Source organism: Spermophilus citellus, assembly GCF_964194105.1.
Source record: "Spermophilus citellus genome assembly, chromosome: X".
NCBI lineage: Eukaryota > Metazoa > Chordata > Mammalia > Rodentia > Sciuridae > Spermophilus > Spermophilus citellus.
Window position 1 is genome coordinate 40,814,063 of NC_138190.1, and position 17,620 is coordinate 40,831,682.

Genomic DNA, 17,620 nt, shown 5'->3' on the forward strand with positions numbered 1-17,620 from the left:
GTAGTTCAGTGTTTATTGTTTTGCAGTGCTGGGGATGGAACCCAGAGTGTTGTACAACAAACAAACAAACAAACTGAGTGAGCAAACAAACAAACAACAACAACAACAAAAAAACACTGAGGAAAGGGGCTGGGGATATAGCTCAGTTGGTAGAGTGCTTGCCTCACATGCACAAGGCTCTGGGTTCAATCCCCAGCACCACAAAAAACAAACAAAAAACACTGAGGGAATTCATTGCCAGTAGATTTACTTTGCAAAAAATGTTAATATAAATTCCCTAAAGAGAAGGAAAATAATATAGGTCAGAAATTCAGATTAACATAAAAAAGGAAGAGTGTCAGACATGAAATAAATTTAGAGTAAAATCACTTAGTATTTCCTGCATTACTTATATCAGATTGATTTTATAACAGTTGTGTCACTCAGAGATGCCTGTAGAATTTTTTGGGGGCAAATAAAATAATATTTTAGGAAAATGATTTTGGTGTATGTATTTTAATACTCTTTACATTATATAGTGAAGATATAAGAAATAAAGTAGTTGTTCACTCCTTATATGTGAGAAGCAGAAATCACTGCAGTATCAGCTGGAACATGTCAATGAGTAAACAGTAAATGAATAAGATAACTTTTTTTTTTTTTTGTACTAGGAATTGAACCCAGGGACGCTTAACCACTGAGCCACATCCCCAGCCCTTTTTTGAATTTAATCTAGAGAAAGGGTCTCACTGAGTTGCTTAGGGCTTCGCTAAGTTGCTGAGGCTGCTTTTGAACTTATTTTCCTCCTGCCTCAGTCTCCCAAGTGACTGGGATTACAAATGTTCTCTACCATGCCTGGCTAAATAAGAAAATTTTTGATAAAAGGTAGGCTGTAAAGAAAATGGAACAAAGAATCTGAGAGTGGTGGGCTGGGCCAGGGAAGAAATGCCACTGAAGAAAAGACATTTGAACAGATCAGAAGATAGGAAGGAGTGAGTCTTGGAGCCAGAGCATCTTTGGCAAGGGCAGCAATATTAAGGCTGTGGAACTCCTGCTTCCTGCTTATCCCACCACTAGGTGGCATCTCTGGACTAGGACCAAAGGTTTTCTTGACCTATTTAAGGAGTGCCATTTTTCTCCATACAGATTTTCTCTTTCTTTCATGAAGCTATTTGTATAACATTTCATCTTTCCCAATAAATTTAAATATTTAGTTAGTTTTAATAATATAATTATAACTTATGCCTCTACCATCTAAAGAAAAGGTATGGCTTTTACAATAATCTCCATTATGCATCTATCCAATTTATAGTCTCCCCTCCCTACCTAAGGTAAACATCATCCTCAACTTTTAATTTCTTTTTTATATAATTTTATTGCAACTATACAAAATTCTAAGTAGTTTGTGTTCTTTATAGTAGTAGCTTTTAATTATATAAACATGTATTATGCTTTACATTAGCATTTGGGCTTATAATTTTCCCCCTTAATATTCATCCATATTGTTGAGCATTGTTCTAGTTCATTCATTTGACTCCTGGTAATGAGCATCCATTTTTCCCCATGTTTTGCCATTTGAACAGGATGCCACACACATTCTAGGTTTCTTGTGCAAGTATTTTTCTTGGATAAGAGAACATTTGTTGGACTGCAAGTCATATGAATATTCACTATAAGTGGGAATGCCAAACTATTTTCTAAACTGGCTGCACTGATTTATATTGCTTTGGTAGGGCAAAAAGATCCTGTGAATCTTCATAGTCTTTAACTCTTGGTCTTGTCAGAGTTTTACAATTCTGCAAATCAAATTGGTGTCAAATGTCTTCTTAGCATGTCTTGGTTTGTAGTTCCTTGTTCACTAATGAGTTTGAACATCTCTTCATATTTATTAGCCCTATTTCTCTCTCTTGTCTGACAGATAGACTTACTTTTTCTTACATAACCATAGCACTATTATGACACTCAACACTATTAATTCTTCACATTCTGTTAGAAGTATATTCATGCCTAATGTGTTTACACTCATTCCATTTCTTTTTTATTTATTAATTCAACAAACACTTATCCAGACCAGGGATACAGGAGTGGAAAGAGATTCTATGATAATCATAAAGCTCAACTCCGCTAAGTAAAAATGAACTCAGACTATAAAAATCTGACCTGCCACTCATCTAAATGTGAGAAAACAGCCATGGATAAAACCAGATGAAAAATTAACAGGAAACACTTCTCCCAAGGACACGCTGCAGCTGTAATACCATAAGGAAACCATATTTTGAGTTACTACTGCTCCAAGTAGGGCTTCTTTATGGTAGTACAAGAAACTTTGTTGTCTACAGTCATATACTATCTGAAACTTTGCTATTTGAAATAATATCAGAAAGAATAAAACACCTGCATCTTAATGGAGATTCTAATTTACTTAGATACAGAAAAACAACCCTCAATTTCCAACACAGGTGCATAGCTCCAGATATGGGTTATATGGACACAACACCTGACAGCTATCTGAATTGTTTCCAATTTAGGTCTCTGGGTTCACTTTGCAGTCCAGACCTGATGTTGACCCCCTTAACACACAGCCTTGCTTTACTTTGAGCTCCCCAACACACTGTTTTGTTTAAATTGCATCTAAACTCTACTCTTATTTATAATCCTATAAGAACTCTATATTTTCCTGTTTAGGGAGCTGCCCCATGGTTCCTCTAGTATATGGTCTCCCTAATTGATTAAATAAGCTATCAGAGTATAAATTAGTCCCTGGTGGCTTTAGGCTGATTTGACTGTGACATGTCTTAAATTCCAGATTCCTAAACTGAGGCACAAAGGGGCTGAGTACATAGAGAGCCTCCATTAAGTCCACATTTCAGCCTACCCTTGGTCCTCAAAATGCTTCTCACCTGAGGATTTAGAAAGGCCTTCAGTGGGGCACAGAGCCTTCTACTTCTATCAGGATTCTATGAAGGTGGAGTATTGAACTTGGTTTTGTAGGACAAATAGGCATTCTTAGCTCAAGGGCAGTATGACTTCTTCCCCTTCTGCCACGATGACATCTCCCACAATGTGGAATACTCCAGGATTCCACATTGGAGGTGATAAGGGGCAGCAAATTGGTTGAATGGAAGAATCAAGAATCTTGTATGAAAGCTATATTTGCAAAGTAAGAGCACCAACACTGTATAGATTTTACTTTATAAGGAAATGAAAATAAAAGTTTCCCTCTGCAGCTGCTAGTATATAGGCACAATATTCCAGTATGTCAGTACAGGAACCACCTTCCTTAACAAGACTCCTAAAGAGCAAGAAATAAAATAAAAAATCAATAAGTGGGATGGCATCAAATTAAAAAGCATCTGCACAGCAAAGGAAACAAGAGTATGACGAGACCGTCATACTACTCAGATAGGGCATTAATATCCAGAAAATACAAAGAACACAAAAAACTTAGCACCCAAAATATCAAATAACCCAATCAATAAATGGGCAAAAGACCTAAACAGAAACTTCTCAAAAGAAGAAATACAAATGATCAACAAATATATGAAAAAATATTCAGCCTCTTTGGTAATTAGGGAAATGCAAATCAAAACAATGTTGAGATTTCATTTCACTCCAGTCAGAATGGCAATTATCAAGAATACAAATAATAATAAATGCTGACAAGGATGTGGGGGAAAAGATAAATCATACATTGTTGATGGGATTGCAAATTAGCTCAACAACCCTGGAAAGCAGTATGTAGATTCCTAAAAACAAAACAAAACAAACAAACAACAACAACAAAAAAAAACTAGGAATGGAACTACCATGTGACCCAGCTAACCTACTCTTTGGTATATATCAAAAAGATTTTAAATCAGCATACTACAGGGAAGCAGCCACATCAATGTTTATAGGAACTCAACTCACAATAGCCAAGCTATGGAATCATCTTAGGTGCACTTCAACAGAGGTAAGGCTAAAGAAAATATGATATATATATATATATATATATATATATATATATATATATATATACACACACACACAACTGAGTATTACTTAGCCATAAAGAAGAATGACTTTATAACATTTGCTGGTAAAGCAAATGCTAAGTGAAATAAGCCAATCGCCCAAAGTCAAAGGTTGAATGTTTTCTCTGATAGGCAGAAGCTAATCCAAAATGGGGGGTGGTCAGAGAAGGGAAAAAAAGGGAAAGGGAATTCCATCAATGTAGAGGAAAGATCACTAGACTAGAGGAAGGGAATTGAGCAGGAGGAAGAGGGGAATGAATAAGGGAAGAACAGTGGAATGAATATGAGGGAACTTTCATACGTACATACATGCATATACCACAGTGAATTGCAACATCAAATATATCCACAAGACCCTAATCATAAAATCAACCAATAAATAAACTGCAGAAAGATCAGTAGAGTAGATGGAGGGGTAAGGAGGAAAGGGAAGGAGGAAGTGCTGGGGACTGAATTAGAGCAAATTATATTTCATGCTTTTGTGATTATGTCAAAATGTATCCTAATGTTATATATAACTAAAAAGAATCAACTAAAAAAACTTCATAGGTAGGTTGGGAGGATTCTATTTAATAATGCTTAATACATGTTTGTTGCTATGAAAGAAACTCAAAAAGAAAAAAATAATAAAATTTCCTAAAGAGTTTTTATTGAAGTGCATTAGATTAAGGACACATCAAAAATTATTATTGGCATATTCATTTTAGTTCGGGTAGATGGAGTAAGAGATAAGGTAGATTATGGGAGCATTCAAACCCTACAGCCAAGCCCCATGGGCACAGCAAGGATTGGGAACCTAACACTAACTGGACCCCTTTTTCCATTCTGTGGTATATCCTATGAGGGCTTGCACAACCCAGATTTCTCCCCCTTTTCCCGTCGTGGTATGTTCCAGCCTGATTTCTCCTCCCTTTTCACCCTATAGTATTGGCCAGCTTCTCAGAACGCTATTATACAAATGCACAGAGTACAGATTTAGAGAGCCTCCCCTCTGGCAGTAAGCTCGTCCAGCAAAATGTCCCTACTCCTGCTTCCTGCCGCCAGGGGCACAACTCCATATCACTGCTCAGTGAGTTGAGCTAGAGGCGTCCTCGTTCTCAGTATGGAATGGACACTCTTCTAACATGGCGTAGCCCATAGGGATGCGCCTCGGGAGCAGCCATGTTCCCTGCCTGACAACGCTGCATATTAGGTGCCCCTACCGAATGCCGCAGAGCATAGACTCCGCAACGACTCCATGTTGACTCTTGGCTGAGCCTTCCAAGGTGGTTTTGCGCATGCGCATATCCTCACTTCCGATGTCAAACTCCAAATCCCGAGAGGGGGAGGTGTGAGGGCCGGTGACCGGAAGCGGCTGCGGTTCTCAACCTCGGTTAGGTAGTTGTCAAGCGGATTCAACTCAGTGCCAGAGGGATGTAGAGGTGATGGGCGGCCGGGGAGGGTGAGTACCGGGGGATTCTGTGATGGATTCATTGGTCTAATATGAGTTGAATGATTTGCCCATTATTTTGCAGTGTTTTCTCTTTTCAGATAGCAATATTAAGGTCTTAAAGTTCCCCTGTTTTGTGCATTGTTTTATGTGTTCTTAAATAATTAATAATTTGTGTTTTATTCAGGAATTATTTAGAAGTGCATTTTCAATTCCCCAAAGTTTATCTTTTTAATGGATTTCTAACCTTTCTTTTCTGTGTTTCAAATCTACATAAAACTCATTCTTGAAATATAAGGAGACTTATGGCCTAGTCTGTGGTGAATTTTTAGCAATGTTTTGTGTTTAACTTGAAGATAATATTTAGATGTGAGTTGTGTCATGCAAAATATGTATGGGGGGTTCTGCTTCTTCCATTATGAGAGTGGAGAGAGAAATTCTCCACTTTGATGGTGATTTGTTCATTCTCTTTGCTTTTGTCAATGATTTATTGTGGGCTAATATTCCTATAAAGTCTGAGACTTAGGGCTGAGACTGTAGATCAGTAGTAGAGCACTTGCAAGACCTGGGTTCCATCCCAAGCATGCAAACATTTTTTTTTTTTAAAGATAAAGTGTGAGACTTAGGTCATAGTGCATTTATCCACTAATTGATGTCCCATTACTCAAACACAATTTGATGAAAAAATTATTCTTCTATCTTTACCAAAAATAAATGGGCCATACTTTTGTGGGGGCACTTTCTAGGTTCTTTATTCTGTCTCATTGATCTGTGTCTATGCCCCTGCCAGTAGTTTCCACACTATCTTGATTACTGTAGCTGTGTCTTGCTATCAGGTAGAGCAATTCTTTCCACTTTATTTTTTAAATTATTTTAAGTCTTCTAGTTCCTCTGCTTTTCCATATGCATGTCCTAGTCTTGTCTCTACCTACAACACATCTTGCTGTGTCAACTTAGGAACAATGTACATCTTAACTATGTGAAGTCCTTCAGTCCATGTACATAGTATATCTATTTATCTTCTTTGATTCTTTCAACAGTGTATCGTAATTTTCAGCATACAAGTACTGTATATGTTTTAAGTTTATGCCAAAGTACTTAATTTTTTTGGAGGAGTTGTAAATGGCATTATCTTTTAAATGTTGGTTTCTACACATTTGCCGCATACATATATAAGTGTATATATACACACATACATATATACATGCATATATTCATAAATGCACACCCACATATAAGAGTACAGTTGAGTTTTATGTATTGATCTTGTGTCCTACAGTTTTTCTGAATTTTATTATTACTACTACTACTAATTATTTTTTATGGTGCTGAGTATTGAACCCAGGCCCTCATGCATACTAGGCAAGTACTCTACCACTGAACCAAATTCCCAGCCCTGAAGTTAATTATTTATTTACATCTTTTTGGTAATTTCCTTGACTTTTCTGTACAGACGATCATGTCATATACAGAGACAGTTTTATTTCTTCCTCTCTAATCTCAACACTTTCCCTTTTCTTGGTTTATCATGCTGGTTAGAACTTCCAGTACAGGTTGAGTATCCATTTTTTGCAGTGGTTGGGATCATAAGTGTCCCAGATTTCATATTTTTTTTATTTTTGAATAATTGCATATATAGATATTGAGGTACATTCAGGATGGTACCCAAATCTAAACATAAAATCATTTGTGTTTCATGTATACCTTATACACATAGCCTGAAGGTAATTTCAAAGAATATTTTTAGTGTGCCTGTATTTTGGCTGTGATTCATGAAGAAGTCAGGTATGGAATTTTTCACTTGTGGCATCATGTCATCAATGAAAAAGTTTGTGATTTTGGAGTATTTTGGAATTCAGGTTTTTGGATTAGTGAAGCTCAAACTGTACTATGTTGAATAAGAGTGATGAGTATGAATATCTGCATCATTCCAATCTTAGGGAGAAAACATTCAGACTTTCACCATCAAAGTATGAGTTAACTGTTGGGTTTTACCTTTTTGTGTTTTTAAATGGATGCTCTTCATCAAGCTGAAGAAATTCTCTATATCTAATTTGCTGCGAGTCTTATCATGAATGGACGTTGCATTTTGTCAATACTATGAATTTATATAATCTTGTGATTTTTCTTCTTTAGCCTGTTAATATGTGTGTGTGTGTGTGTGTGTGTGTGTGTGTGTGTGTGTGTTTGTGGGTTATGCTGATTGATTTTTGAATAGTGATGCAGACTATTCCTAGGATAAACCCCACTTGGTTGTGGCATATATATTTTTGGATATATGCAGGAATTGATTAATAATTTTTAAAAGGATTTTAAATTTATGAGCAATATTGGCCTATAGTTCTATTTTTTTGGTACTGTTTTAGGTTTTATTATTAGGGTAATAGTGGTCTCAGAATAAGTTGATGACTATTTTCTTTTTTCTGTTTTCTAGAAGAGATTGTGTAGAATTTATGCTAATTTTTCTTTAAATGTTTAGTACAATTCTCCAGTGAAACCATCTGGGTTTGTAAATTTCCATTTGAAATCTCTTTTTTTTTAAAAAAAAAAACAACAATGATTGTTTCAATTTCTGTAGTAGTTTTATAACTATTCAGATTATCTGTTTAATATCATTTCAGATTACCCAACAGTGGATGAGTTATGGTAGTTTGTTTTATTCAAGTTGGAGAATTTATGTGCATTGTTATTTACGGTATTCCTCTACTGTCCTTTTTTTCAAATATTTATTTATTTTTTTAGTTGTAGTCGTCAATACCTTTATTTTATTTATTTGTATGTGGTGCTGAGAATCAAACCCAGGGCCTTGCGCGTGCTAGGCTAGTGTTCTACTGCTGAGCCACTGCTGAGCCACATCCTCAGCCCCTTTTTATTCATTTTGAGACAGGATTTCACTAAGTTGCTTAGGGCTTCTCTAAGTTTCTGAGGATGCTTTCGAACTTGTGATCCTCCTTGCCTCAGCCACCTGAGTTGCTGGGATTACAGGAGTGGGTCACCATGCCCAACTGTCTTATCTCTTTTTATTTTTATCAGTCTTGCTAGTTGATTACCAACTTTATCCATCTTTTCAAAGGGCCAGCTTTTGGATTCATTGATTTTTCTCTATTGTTTTTCTGTTTTCAATTTCATTGATTTCTGCTCTATATTTATTACTTCCTTTTGCTTGCTTTGGGGTTTACTTTGCTCTTCTTTTTCTAGTTTTTTGAGATGGGAGCTTGGATGGTTAATTTCAGACCTGTCTTATTTTCTAATGTAAACACTTAGTGCTATAAATTTCTCAATGCAGCTTTAACTTTATTTCATAAATTCTGAAAAATTGTATTTTGATTTTTATTTATTTAACTTCCCTTAGGACTTTTTCAATGTATGGATTATATAGAAATAAACTAATTTTCAAGTGTTTAGAGATTTTCTTTCTGTTATTGATTTTTAGTTTGGTATTCTTATAAAATTTAATTTAAATTTGTGAAGGTGTTGACCACAGGCATAGTCTATCTTTGAGAATATTGATAGGTGCTTGAAAAGAATGTGTATTCCATTAGTGTTTCTCTGGAGTAAGCTGGGTATTTTTCAAAAGGTTTTCTGATTAGTGAGATCCCCTTTCTTTTGTTACTTTGATTAAGGAGAGTTTCTTTCTTTTTTTTTTTTTTTTTTTAATCTGGGCCTCTTGGTTGTTCTGAGTTGTTAATTCCACCAGTAACTTTTGGTGATGTATGGAAGGGAAAAAGTAAACCCAGGTAACTCACAACTGGTTTTGTTACTGAAGTTCTGTGATATGTAGGCTATTCACCTTTCTTTTCTGTCTTTCAGATTCTACCTATTTCTCTTTGCTATGTTATGTCAGGTTTTTAATTTTTTTCCAGTCTTCTATAGTCACTGGTTTCTTCTTTTCTTTTCTAGTATTGATTTTGTTTGAGAGGGAGGGAGGAGGAGAATGCATGGGGGATGTCCTGCAAAATTATTGTTTTATTTACAATTTTATATGTATTAATTAATTTTATTTATATTAATTTGTATTAATTACTATTTTGCTTAATTTTGGTTTTCCTACTACTAATGCTTTAGGTTGAATACTTAACTCATTTTGGTTGTATTTACTTTTTATTTAAAAAAGTCATTTAAGGGGCTGGGATTGTGGCTCAGTGGTGGAGCACTCGCCTAGCATGGGCGGGGCCCGGGTTCGATCCTCAGCACCACATAAAAATGAAGGCATTGTGTTGTGTCCATCTACACCTAAAAAATAAATATTAAAAAAAGCCATTTAAAGCCAAAATTTCAGTGTAAACACAACTTTGTGTTCCATAATTTCTGATAAAAATTGTAAAGTGTTTCTATTGATTTTCCACTTTGATACTGGGGTTATTTAGGGAGTATTTTTCCTTTTGTTGTGGTACTGGGATTAAACCCAGGGCCTGCACATGCTAGGCAAGCACTCTATCATTGTGCTACATTCCCAACCCATTTTTAATTTTTATTTTGAGTCAGAATCTAAGTTTCTGAGGCTGGCCTCAAATTTGTGGTTCTCTTGCTTCAGTCTCCTGAGTAGCTCGGATTACTGGTACATTCCACCATACCTTACTTTCTCTTCATTTTAAGTGGATATTTTCCCTTTCTTAACAAGAATGTCTAAATATATAGTGCCTCTAGTAGTTAACCACAGTAAAATTGTACTTCAATTTGGACCCAAAATTACTCTTTCCTCCTGGGTTCCCTCAACAGGAGTAGTTTTCTCTCTGGATGTTTTTTTGAGATAATTGGAAAGTTTTAGCCCCAGGCTATTAATATTTTTCTTATCATGTCTCTTCTGTTTTAAGAAAGTCAATTTTTTTATTCCAAATTCCCAGTCATATTTTCAACAAACATAAAGCAGAACCACATTTATTTTGGGTCTACCATGTAAAAGTACTGTATGATATAATGTTGAACATGAATTTTGGAGCCAGGTAGACTTAGTTTGACCACTAAACCTCTGTTTCTGTATGATTATAATGAAATAATTATAGCAACACATAGATACCAAGATTGGAATGCAAATGATATGAAGGATCTGCCTGTGCATATTACTCAGTTCCTTAGGCAGATTGAGTTTCCCTTATCAGAAATGTTGGAACTGGAGACTATCATGCTAAGAGAAATAAACCAATCCCCGAAAACAAAGGCCCAATGTTCTCTCTAATGTGTGGATGCTGACTTACAATAGGCAGGGGGAGGGAGGAATGGGGGATTGGATGGGGAAATGGGGGAAGGGAGGGGGATGGGAATGGGAAAGATAGTAGAATGCATCAAACATAATTTTCCTGTGTTCATGTATGAATACATGACCTATGGAACTCCATATCATGTACAATCAAAAAAATGGGGAGCTATATTCCACGTATGTAGATATGTCAAAATATACTCTACTGTCATATATAACTAAAAAGAACAAATAAAAAACTGGAGGAAAAAAAAGAAATGTTGGAATAAGAAAGAAAAAAATAGAAATGCTTAAGGACCAGAAGTTTTCTGGATTTGATAGTTTTTCAGATTTTGGAGTATTTGCATATATGTAATGAGATATCTTAGAGATGGGATCCAAATCTATACACAAAATTTATGCATGTTTCATATACATGTTATATGAGTACCTGAAGATAATTATATATATATTTTTTATATTTTTAATGCATCTGTGGTTTTGTGTGTGTGTGTGTGTGTGTGTGTGTGTGTGTGTGTATGTATGTATGTTACTGGGGATTGAACTCAGGGACACTCTGCCACTGAGTTACATCTCCAGCCCTGTTTATTTATATTTTGATATTTTGAGACAGGGTCTCACTAAATTGCTCAGGTTGGCTTTGAGCTTCTGCTCCTCCTGCCTCAGCCTCCTGAGTAGTGGGGATTATAGGTGTGCACCAGGCATCTGGATTGCAGTTCATCTTATTCCATTACATAAATTCAGTGTGGAATTTTCCACTTGTGGAATCATGTTGGTGCTCCAAACGTTTTAGATTTAAACAGAGCATTTTGGATTTCAGATTTTTGGATTTGGAATGCTCAGCCTATATAACAGTACTTGCTAATATATGTTAATTGTTTATATTTTGCCAGTTCCATACCAAGTGCCTTATAAACATTATCTTACTTAATTTTCACAACTACTTGAGATTATTTTGATTCTTTTTGAAAAATAAGACTGAAGAAGCTTTTTTATAGTCACACAGCTAATAGCTAGAATTTAAACGTTTATTAATTTTGGTCCAAATCTCATAGTCTCACTCATATTCCATTGTTTTGGGGGGATACCAAGGCTTAAATCCAAGGGTGCTTAACCACTGAGCAATATTACTAGTCCTTTTTTATTGTTTGGGACAAGGTCTCACTAAGTTGCTTAGGACCTCCCTAAGTTGCTGAGGCTGGCCTTGAACTTGCAATCTTCCTGCCTCAGTCTTCCAAGTTGCTGGGATTATAGTCATGTGCCACCGTGCCCAACTTCATATTCCATTTTAATTAATAAATACAATAGGTGTTTCTGGGACTTTGACTACTTGGTTTCCAAACAGAAAGTGTTTGTGTGGTGAATACTGTATGATTCTGACCATGTGGACCATGTCTTTCCAGGTTTCTTGGAGTCTCTGCCATGTCCATGGGCCAGACCCTTTAATGAAGGCTGTAGAATCATCTTCCTGATCCCAGTAGCTCCAATTGAGTCTACAGACCCTACCAAACTTGGAGTTCCTGGAAAGAGTGGAGTTGTCAGCAAGAGAGCCCTAGAGCTGAAATCCAGTGTGAACATGGCAGCCAGCCAGAATTTGCCCCAGCAAGGAAGACATGGCAATGCCTGTGAGGTGAGGAGAGGAGGAGGTACCCAGGGGCAGAAATTAATTCAGAACTTCAGAACTTGAGGGAGAGACTTTATATTATTGTTTGATTTGTAATACTTTTTACTAGGCAGGATCATTTTCACTCCACTTTTATATATTTATTTATTTTTTGATGATGTTGAGATTGAACCCAGGGCCTAATGCCTGCTAGGCAAGTGCTCTACCACTGAGTTACACTCCAGCCCCTCCATATTTTTTTTTAATTTTTAAAATTTTTTTTAGATGTTGATGGACCTTTATTTTATTCATTTATTTATATGTGGTGCTGAGAATCGAATCCAGTGCCTCACACATGCTAGGCAAGTGCTCTACCACTGAGCCACAGCCTCAGCCCCCCCATATTTTTTATTGTTTACTTATTTCCCTTTTATGAATTTTCTTTTCCTATCCATGCTTATTTATTTATCTTAGCCTATGGTTTTTTAAAGGTTTTTTTAATATTAAGGTTAATAACATTTACCGTTCTTGCATGTTTTGTGAATATTTTTGCCACTTTGTAATTTGCAGTTAGCTTGCAGTTTTGTTTACAAGTGGTGGAGCAAACAATTTGTATAAAATCTGAGGTATCAATTAGTTCTTTAAAGTCTTGTTTGAAAAGTAATCCTTTCCTCTTTTACTTTCCCCTAGATTCCAGATCCTTAGAGGCAAGCACTCTTAATATTTTAATGTGTTTTTAGAGTTTTCAATATCTTCTATTAACTTCCCACTATGAAAGATAGATATTGAGCTTTTCTATATACTCCCACCCCACACACATATTCATTTCCTATTACCAGATTCTCCTTGGATAGATACAGCATATATCATTATTTGGGTAAAGTGTTTGTCAGTGTTTATTATTGTAACAATATGTAGCTAAGTCACATATTATCCATGCAGTTATTACTACTTATGTAATATTTTTTTCTTTTACCTGCAATTAACAATTTTCTAATGAAGTCATTTGTTTGCTTTACTATGTACATATTAGTAATTCAACTCTAAATTCTTCCCAAGTGTTTAAATCTTATTTCCATATAGTCAAACACATTAGGTAATAATTGTAGTGATAGTACTTTTTCTGTTTACTTATGTACTTATTTTTGATTGCCAAATGATAATTATATAAATTTATGGGTATAGTGTAATTTTTTTTGCTTAACCACTGAGCCACATCCCCAGCCCCTTTCTGTGTTTTATTTAGAGACAAGGGTTTCGCTGAGTTGCTTAGGGCCTCGCTAAGTTGCTGAATCTGGCTTTGAATTTGCAGTCTTCCTGCCTCAGCCTCCCAAGATACTCAGATTACAGGCTAGTGTCAAAATGCCTGGCTATGTTTTTTTTTTTTTTTTTTTTAAATAGCTCTTTTTGCTTTCAGAATATTTTCTTTCAATAATGTGCTGTTTTTATTTTACAGATGTAGCACAAAGGATAGTATTAATAATTTTTAAATTTAATTTTTAAAATATTTATATGGACATATGGCTCAAAAAGTTTAAAAAATTTGAAAGCTATATAGTCTAAATTTTCTTATTCATATTTCTTCTATCTGCTCATCACTCCCTAATACACATAAGCAAGTTAGTTTTCTCTATTTGATTATAGTTGCTTTAAGTAAATTTTAAAAGGGCTGAAGATACATTCTTATTTTCTCCTTTTTCTTTCACAAAATATGGCCACCCAATTTCATAATTTTTTGTTAATTGAAAATATTTTTGTGAAATATAGCACAATTATAAACCATGCTCCTGTGAGCACTTTTTTGGTACTGGGGATTGAACTCAGGGTCACTTTGCGAGTGAGCCACATCCAGCCCTTTCTGTTTTTTATTTTTTTAAAAAAAAATTAAAATACTTTTGTTTGTAGAGGGACACAATACCTTTATTTTGTTTGTTTTTATGTGGTACTGAGGATCAAACCCAGTGCCTCACTGATGCTAGGCAAGTGCTCTACTACTCAACTACAACCTCTGCCCTTTGTTTATTATTTTGAGACAGGGTCTCACTAAGTTACTGTGGTTTCACAAGTTGCCCAAGCTGGCCTTAAACTTGTGATTCTCCTTCCTTGGCCTCCCAAGATGCTGGGATTACAAGTGTTTCCTACTGTGCCCAGTCTGAATACTCTTATTTGTGTCTCCTCATGCACATGTGTACACCCCCTTTTAAGTATATGCATACAGGTGGAGTTAATGATTCTGAAGTTCAATCTATATTTTAAAAATATTTTTTAATATGAAATACATACAGAGAATTATACTAAACAGATGTACAAAGCTGAGTGATTTATCATTATATAGATCTAGAAAGAGACTGTTGGCAGCTTTCCAGAATCCCCCTACTCTCAAAGATAACTACTATCCTGACCTTTATGATAATTACTTCCATTAAAAATAAAATCACACTCCACAGAGTGGGAGATGATATAAAAAACAGAAGATGGGGCTGGGATTGTGGCTCAGTGGTAGAGCACTTGCCTAGCACGGGCGGGACCCGGGTTCGATTCTCAGCACCACATAAAAATAAAGGCATTGTGTTGTGTCCATCTACACCTAAAAAATAAATATTAAAAAAAGAAGATGTTGGGGTTGGAGTTGTGACTCAGTGGTAGAACACTTGCCTAGCACATGTGAGGCACTAGGTTCGATCCTCAGCACCACATAAAAATAAATAAATAAAATAAAGATGTATAAAAAAAGAAAAACAGAAGATGTTGATCCAAAATATAAAGAACAACAAAACAATAAGAAAAGCAGACTGCCCAGTAGTCAGAAGCCTTACTAAACAGATATGTAACAAATGATTATACCTAAATGGCTAGTCAACACCTGAGACAGTGCTCAGTCTCATTATCACCAGGGAAATGCAAACTTAAACTACCATGTAATATCACTACACCCCCACCAGAATCTCTAAAATTAAGAAGATTGACAGTGACAGTAACAAATGTTAGCAAAGATGAAAAGCATCCTGAGCTCCCATAAGCTGCTCCTGGGAGTATAAATTGAAATAATCTGGAAACATTTTAGCCTTATTCATCAAAGCATATGTTGATCATATGAGGAAACAGTTCTCTTCCTAGGAAAACACCCAATAGAACTCCAGGTACCTTAGTACCAGGACACATTTATCAGTGCTCATTGTTGTATTACTTGTGATAGCCAATAATTGGAAATGACAAAGGTGTTAATCGATAATAAAATGGTCCAGTAAATTAAACATATTATTGAATGAAAGAAGCCAAGCATGCAAGAATGCATTTTGTTTCAATTTAAGTTTTTGTCTTGTTTTGTGTTTTGCAGCGCTGGGGCCTTGTGCATGCTATGCAAGCACTCTACCACTGAGCCACATCCCCAGCCCTTATGTGAAGTTTTAACATAGGAAAAACAAACAAACAAACAAAAACCAAAACCATATTTGTAAAGGGGTATATGCATCATTGGTAAAACTAGAAAGCAAAAGAAGGAAGTGCTTGTCATTCTAGGCAGGACAACAATTTTATTGATTAGTGGAAAGGGGGAGGAAACATGGGGAAGACTTCTGGGCAAGTAGCTGGCAATGTTCCTTTCCAGGAGGGATGGGAATTGGGTAAGTATTTGCCTCGAATAATTAGTTAAGCCAGGCTGCATTTATTTATTTATTTATTTATTTTTTAAAATTGCATTTATTTATTTTTTTATTGGTTGTTCACAACATTACAAAGTTCTTGACATATCATATTTCATACATTAGATTGAAGTGGGTTATGAACTCCCAATTTTACCCCAAATGCAGATTGCAGAATCACGTCGGTTACACATCCACAATTTTACATAATGCTCTATTAGTAACTGTTGTATTCTGCTACCTTTCCTATCCCCTACTATCCCCCCTCCCCTTCCCTCACATCTTCTCTCTCTACCCCATCTACTGTAATTCATTTCTCTCCTTGTTTATTTTCCCATTCCCCTCACAACCTCTTATATGTAATTTTGTATAGCAATGAGGGTTCCCTTCATTTCCATGCAATTTCCCTTTTCTCTCTCTTTCCCTCCCATCTCATGTCTCTGTTTAAAGTTAATCTTTTCTTCCTGCTCTTCCTCCCTACTCTGTTCATAGTTGCTCTCATTATATCAAAGAAGACATTTGGTATTTGTTTTTTAGGGATTGGCTAGCTTCACTAAGCATAATCTGCTCTAGTGCCATCCATTTCCCTGCAAATTCTATGATTTTGTCATTTTTTAGTGCTGCATAATATTCCATGGTGTATAAATGCCACATTTTTTTATCCATTCATCTATTGAAGGGCATCTGGGTTGGTTCCACAGTCTAGCTATTGTGAATTGTGCTGCTATGAACATCGATGTGGCAGTATCCCTGTAGCATGCTCTTTTAAGGTCTTCAGGGAATAGTCCGAGAAGGGCAATAGCAGGATCAAATGGTGGTTCCATTCCCAGCTTTCCCAGGAATCTCCAAACTGCTTTCCAAATTGGCCGCACCAATTTGCAGTCCCACCAGCAATGTACAAGTGTACCCTTTTCTCCACATCCTCGCCAGCACTTGTTGTTGTTTGACTTCATAGTGGCTGGCCAGGCTGTATTTATGTTCCATGTGTTTTTCTGCATAAATATTCTATTTCATGGTAAAGGGAGGAAAAAAGTACCTTCCAATTTTTAAATTTTTTTTTTTTTGTAGATGGACACAATATCTTTATTTATTTTTATGTGTTGCTGAGGATTGAACCCTGTGTCTCACATGTGTGAGACAAGTGCTCTACCATAGAGCCACAACCTCAGCCCAGGACCCTCCAACTTTGACTTTAGTAGCTCATGCTAAGAGCCACAGCCAAGTAATATGATGCATGGCATTTTTGGTTGAAAGGTGACGCCAGCAAGCCATTGAGATGATATGATTATGTTAAGATCTGCATTCATATGGATATTGGACTCCTGCTGTCCACCTCGGCCTGCTACAGAGTTCCCATTGGTTGGGGAAGTGTGGTAGGAGGGAATTCCGGAGGAGGGACTTCCTGTTGGGGTCCAGGAGAATGCCCTGTGGGTCAGTCGGCAATCTTCCCGGGAGCATCCGGGTCATTGGCGGCAGTTTCAAAAATAAAGTTTGTTCCTGCTTGAGTGGCTCGTGATTTTGTGCCCAGCCAGACTGCGGCAAGCCCATATATCCTTCCTAAAGGCAGCTACAGATTATTCAAACACATGCTTACATGCATACTTGTGCACTCACATACTCACCTGTATTCTTTTTGTGTGTGTGATATTAGGGATTTAACCCAGGGGTGCTCTACTTCTGAGCTGCTTTCCCAGCCCTGTTTTTTTGCGGGGGGTGGGTGAGTGAGGTAACCAGGGATTGAACTCAGGGGCATTCAAC

The 17,620-nt window shown here is 36.3% G+C and overlaps 1 protein-coding gene across 1 annotated transcript in view; it reads left to right on the top strand.

Annotated features, from left to right (window-relative positions):
* Window positions 1-5,322: 5,322 nt before the first annotated feature.
* Window positions 5,323-17,620, top strand: part of ZNF81 (zinc finger protein 81) — a 71,830-nt gene continuing 59,532 nt past the window's right edge. The window contains exons 1-2 of the mRNA XM_081276577.1: window positions 5,323-5,433; window positions 12,022-12,248. Coding sequence (XP_081132703.1) covers window positions 12,195-12,248 — 54 coding nt within the window. The 5' untranslated portion in view covers window positions 5,323-5,433; window positions 12,022-12,194. The remainder of the gene's footprint in view (window positions 5,434-12,021; window positions 12,249-17,620) is intronic.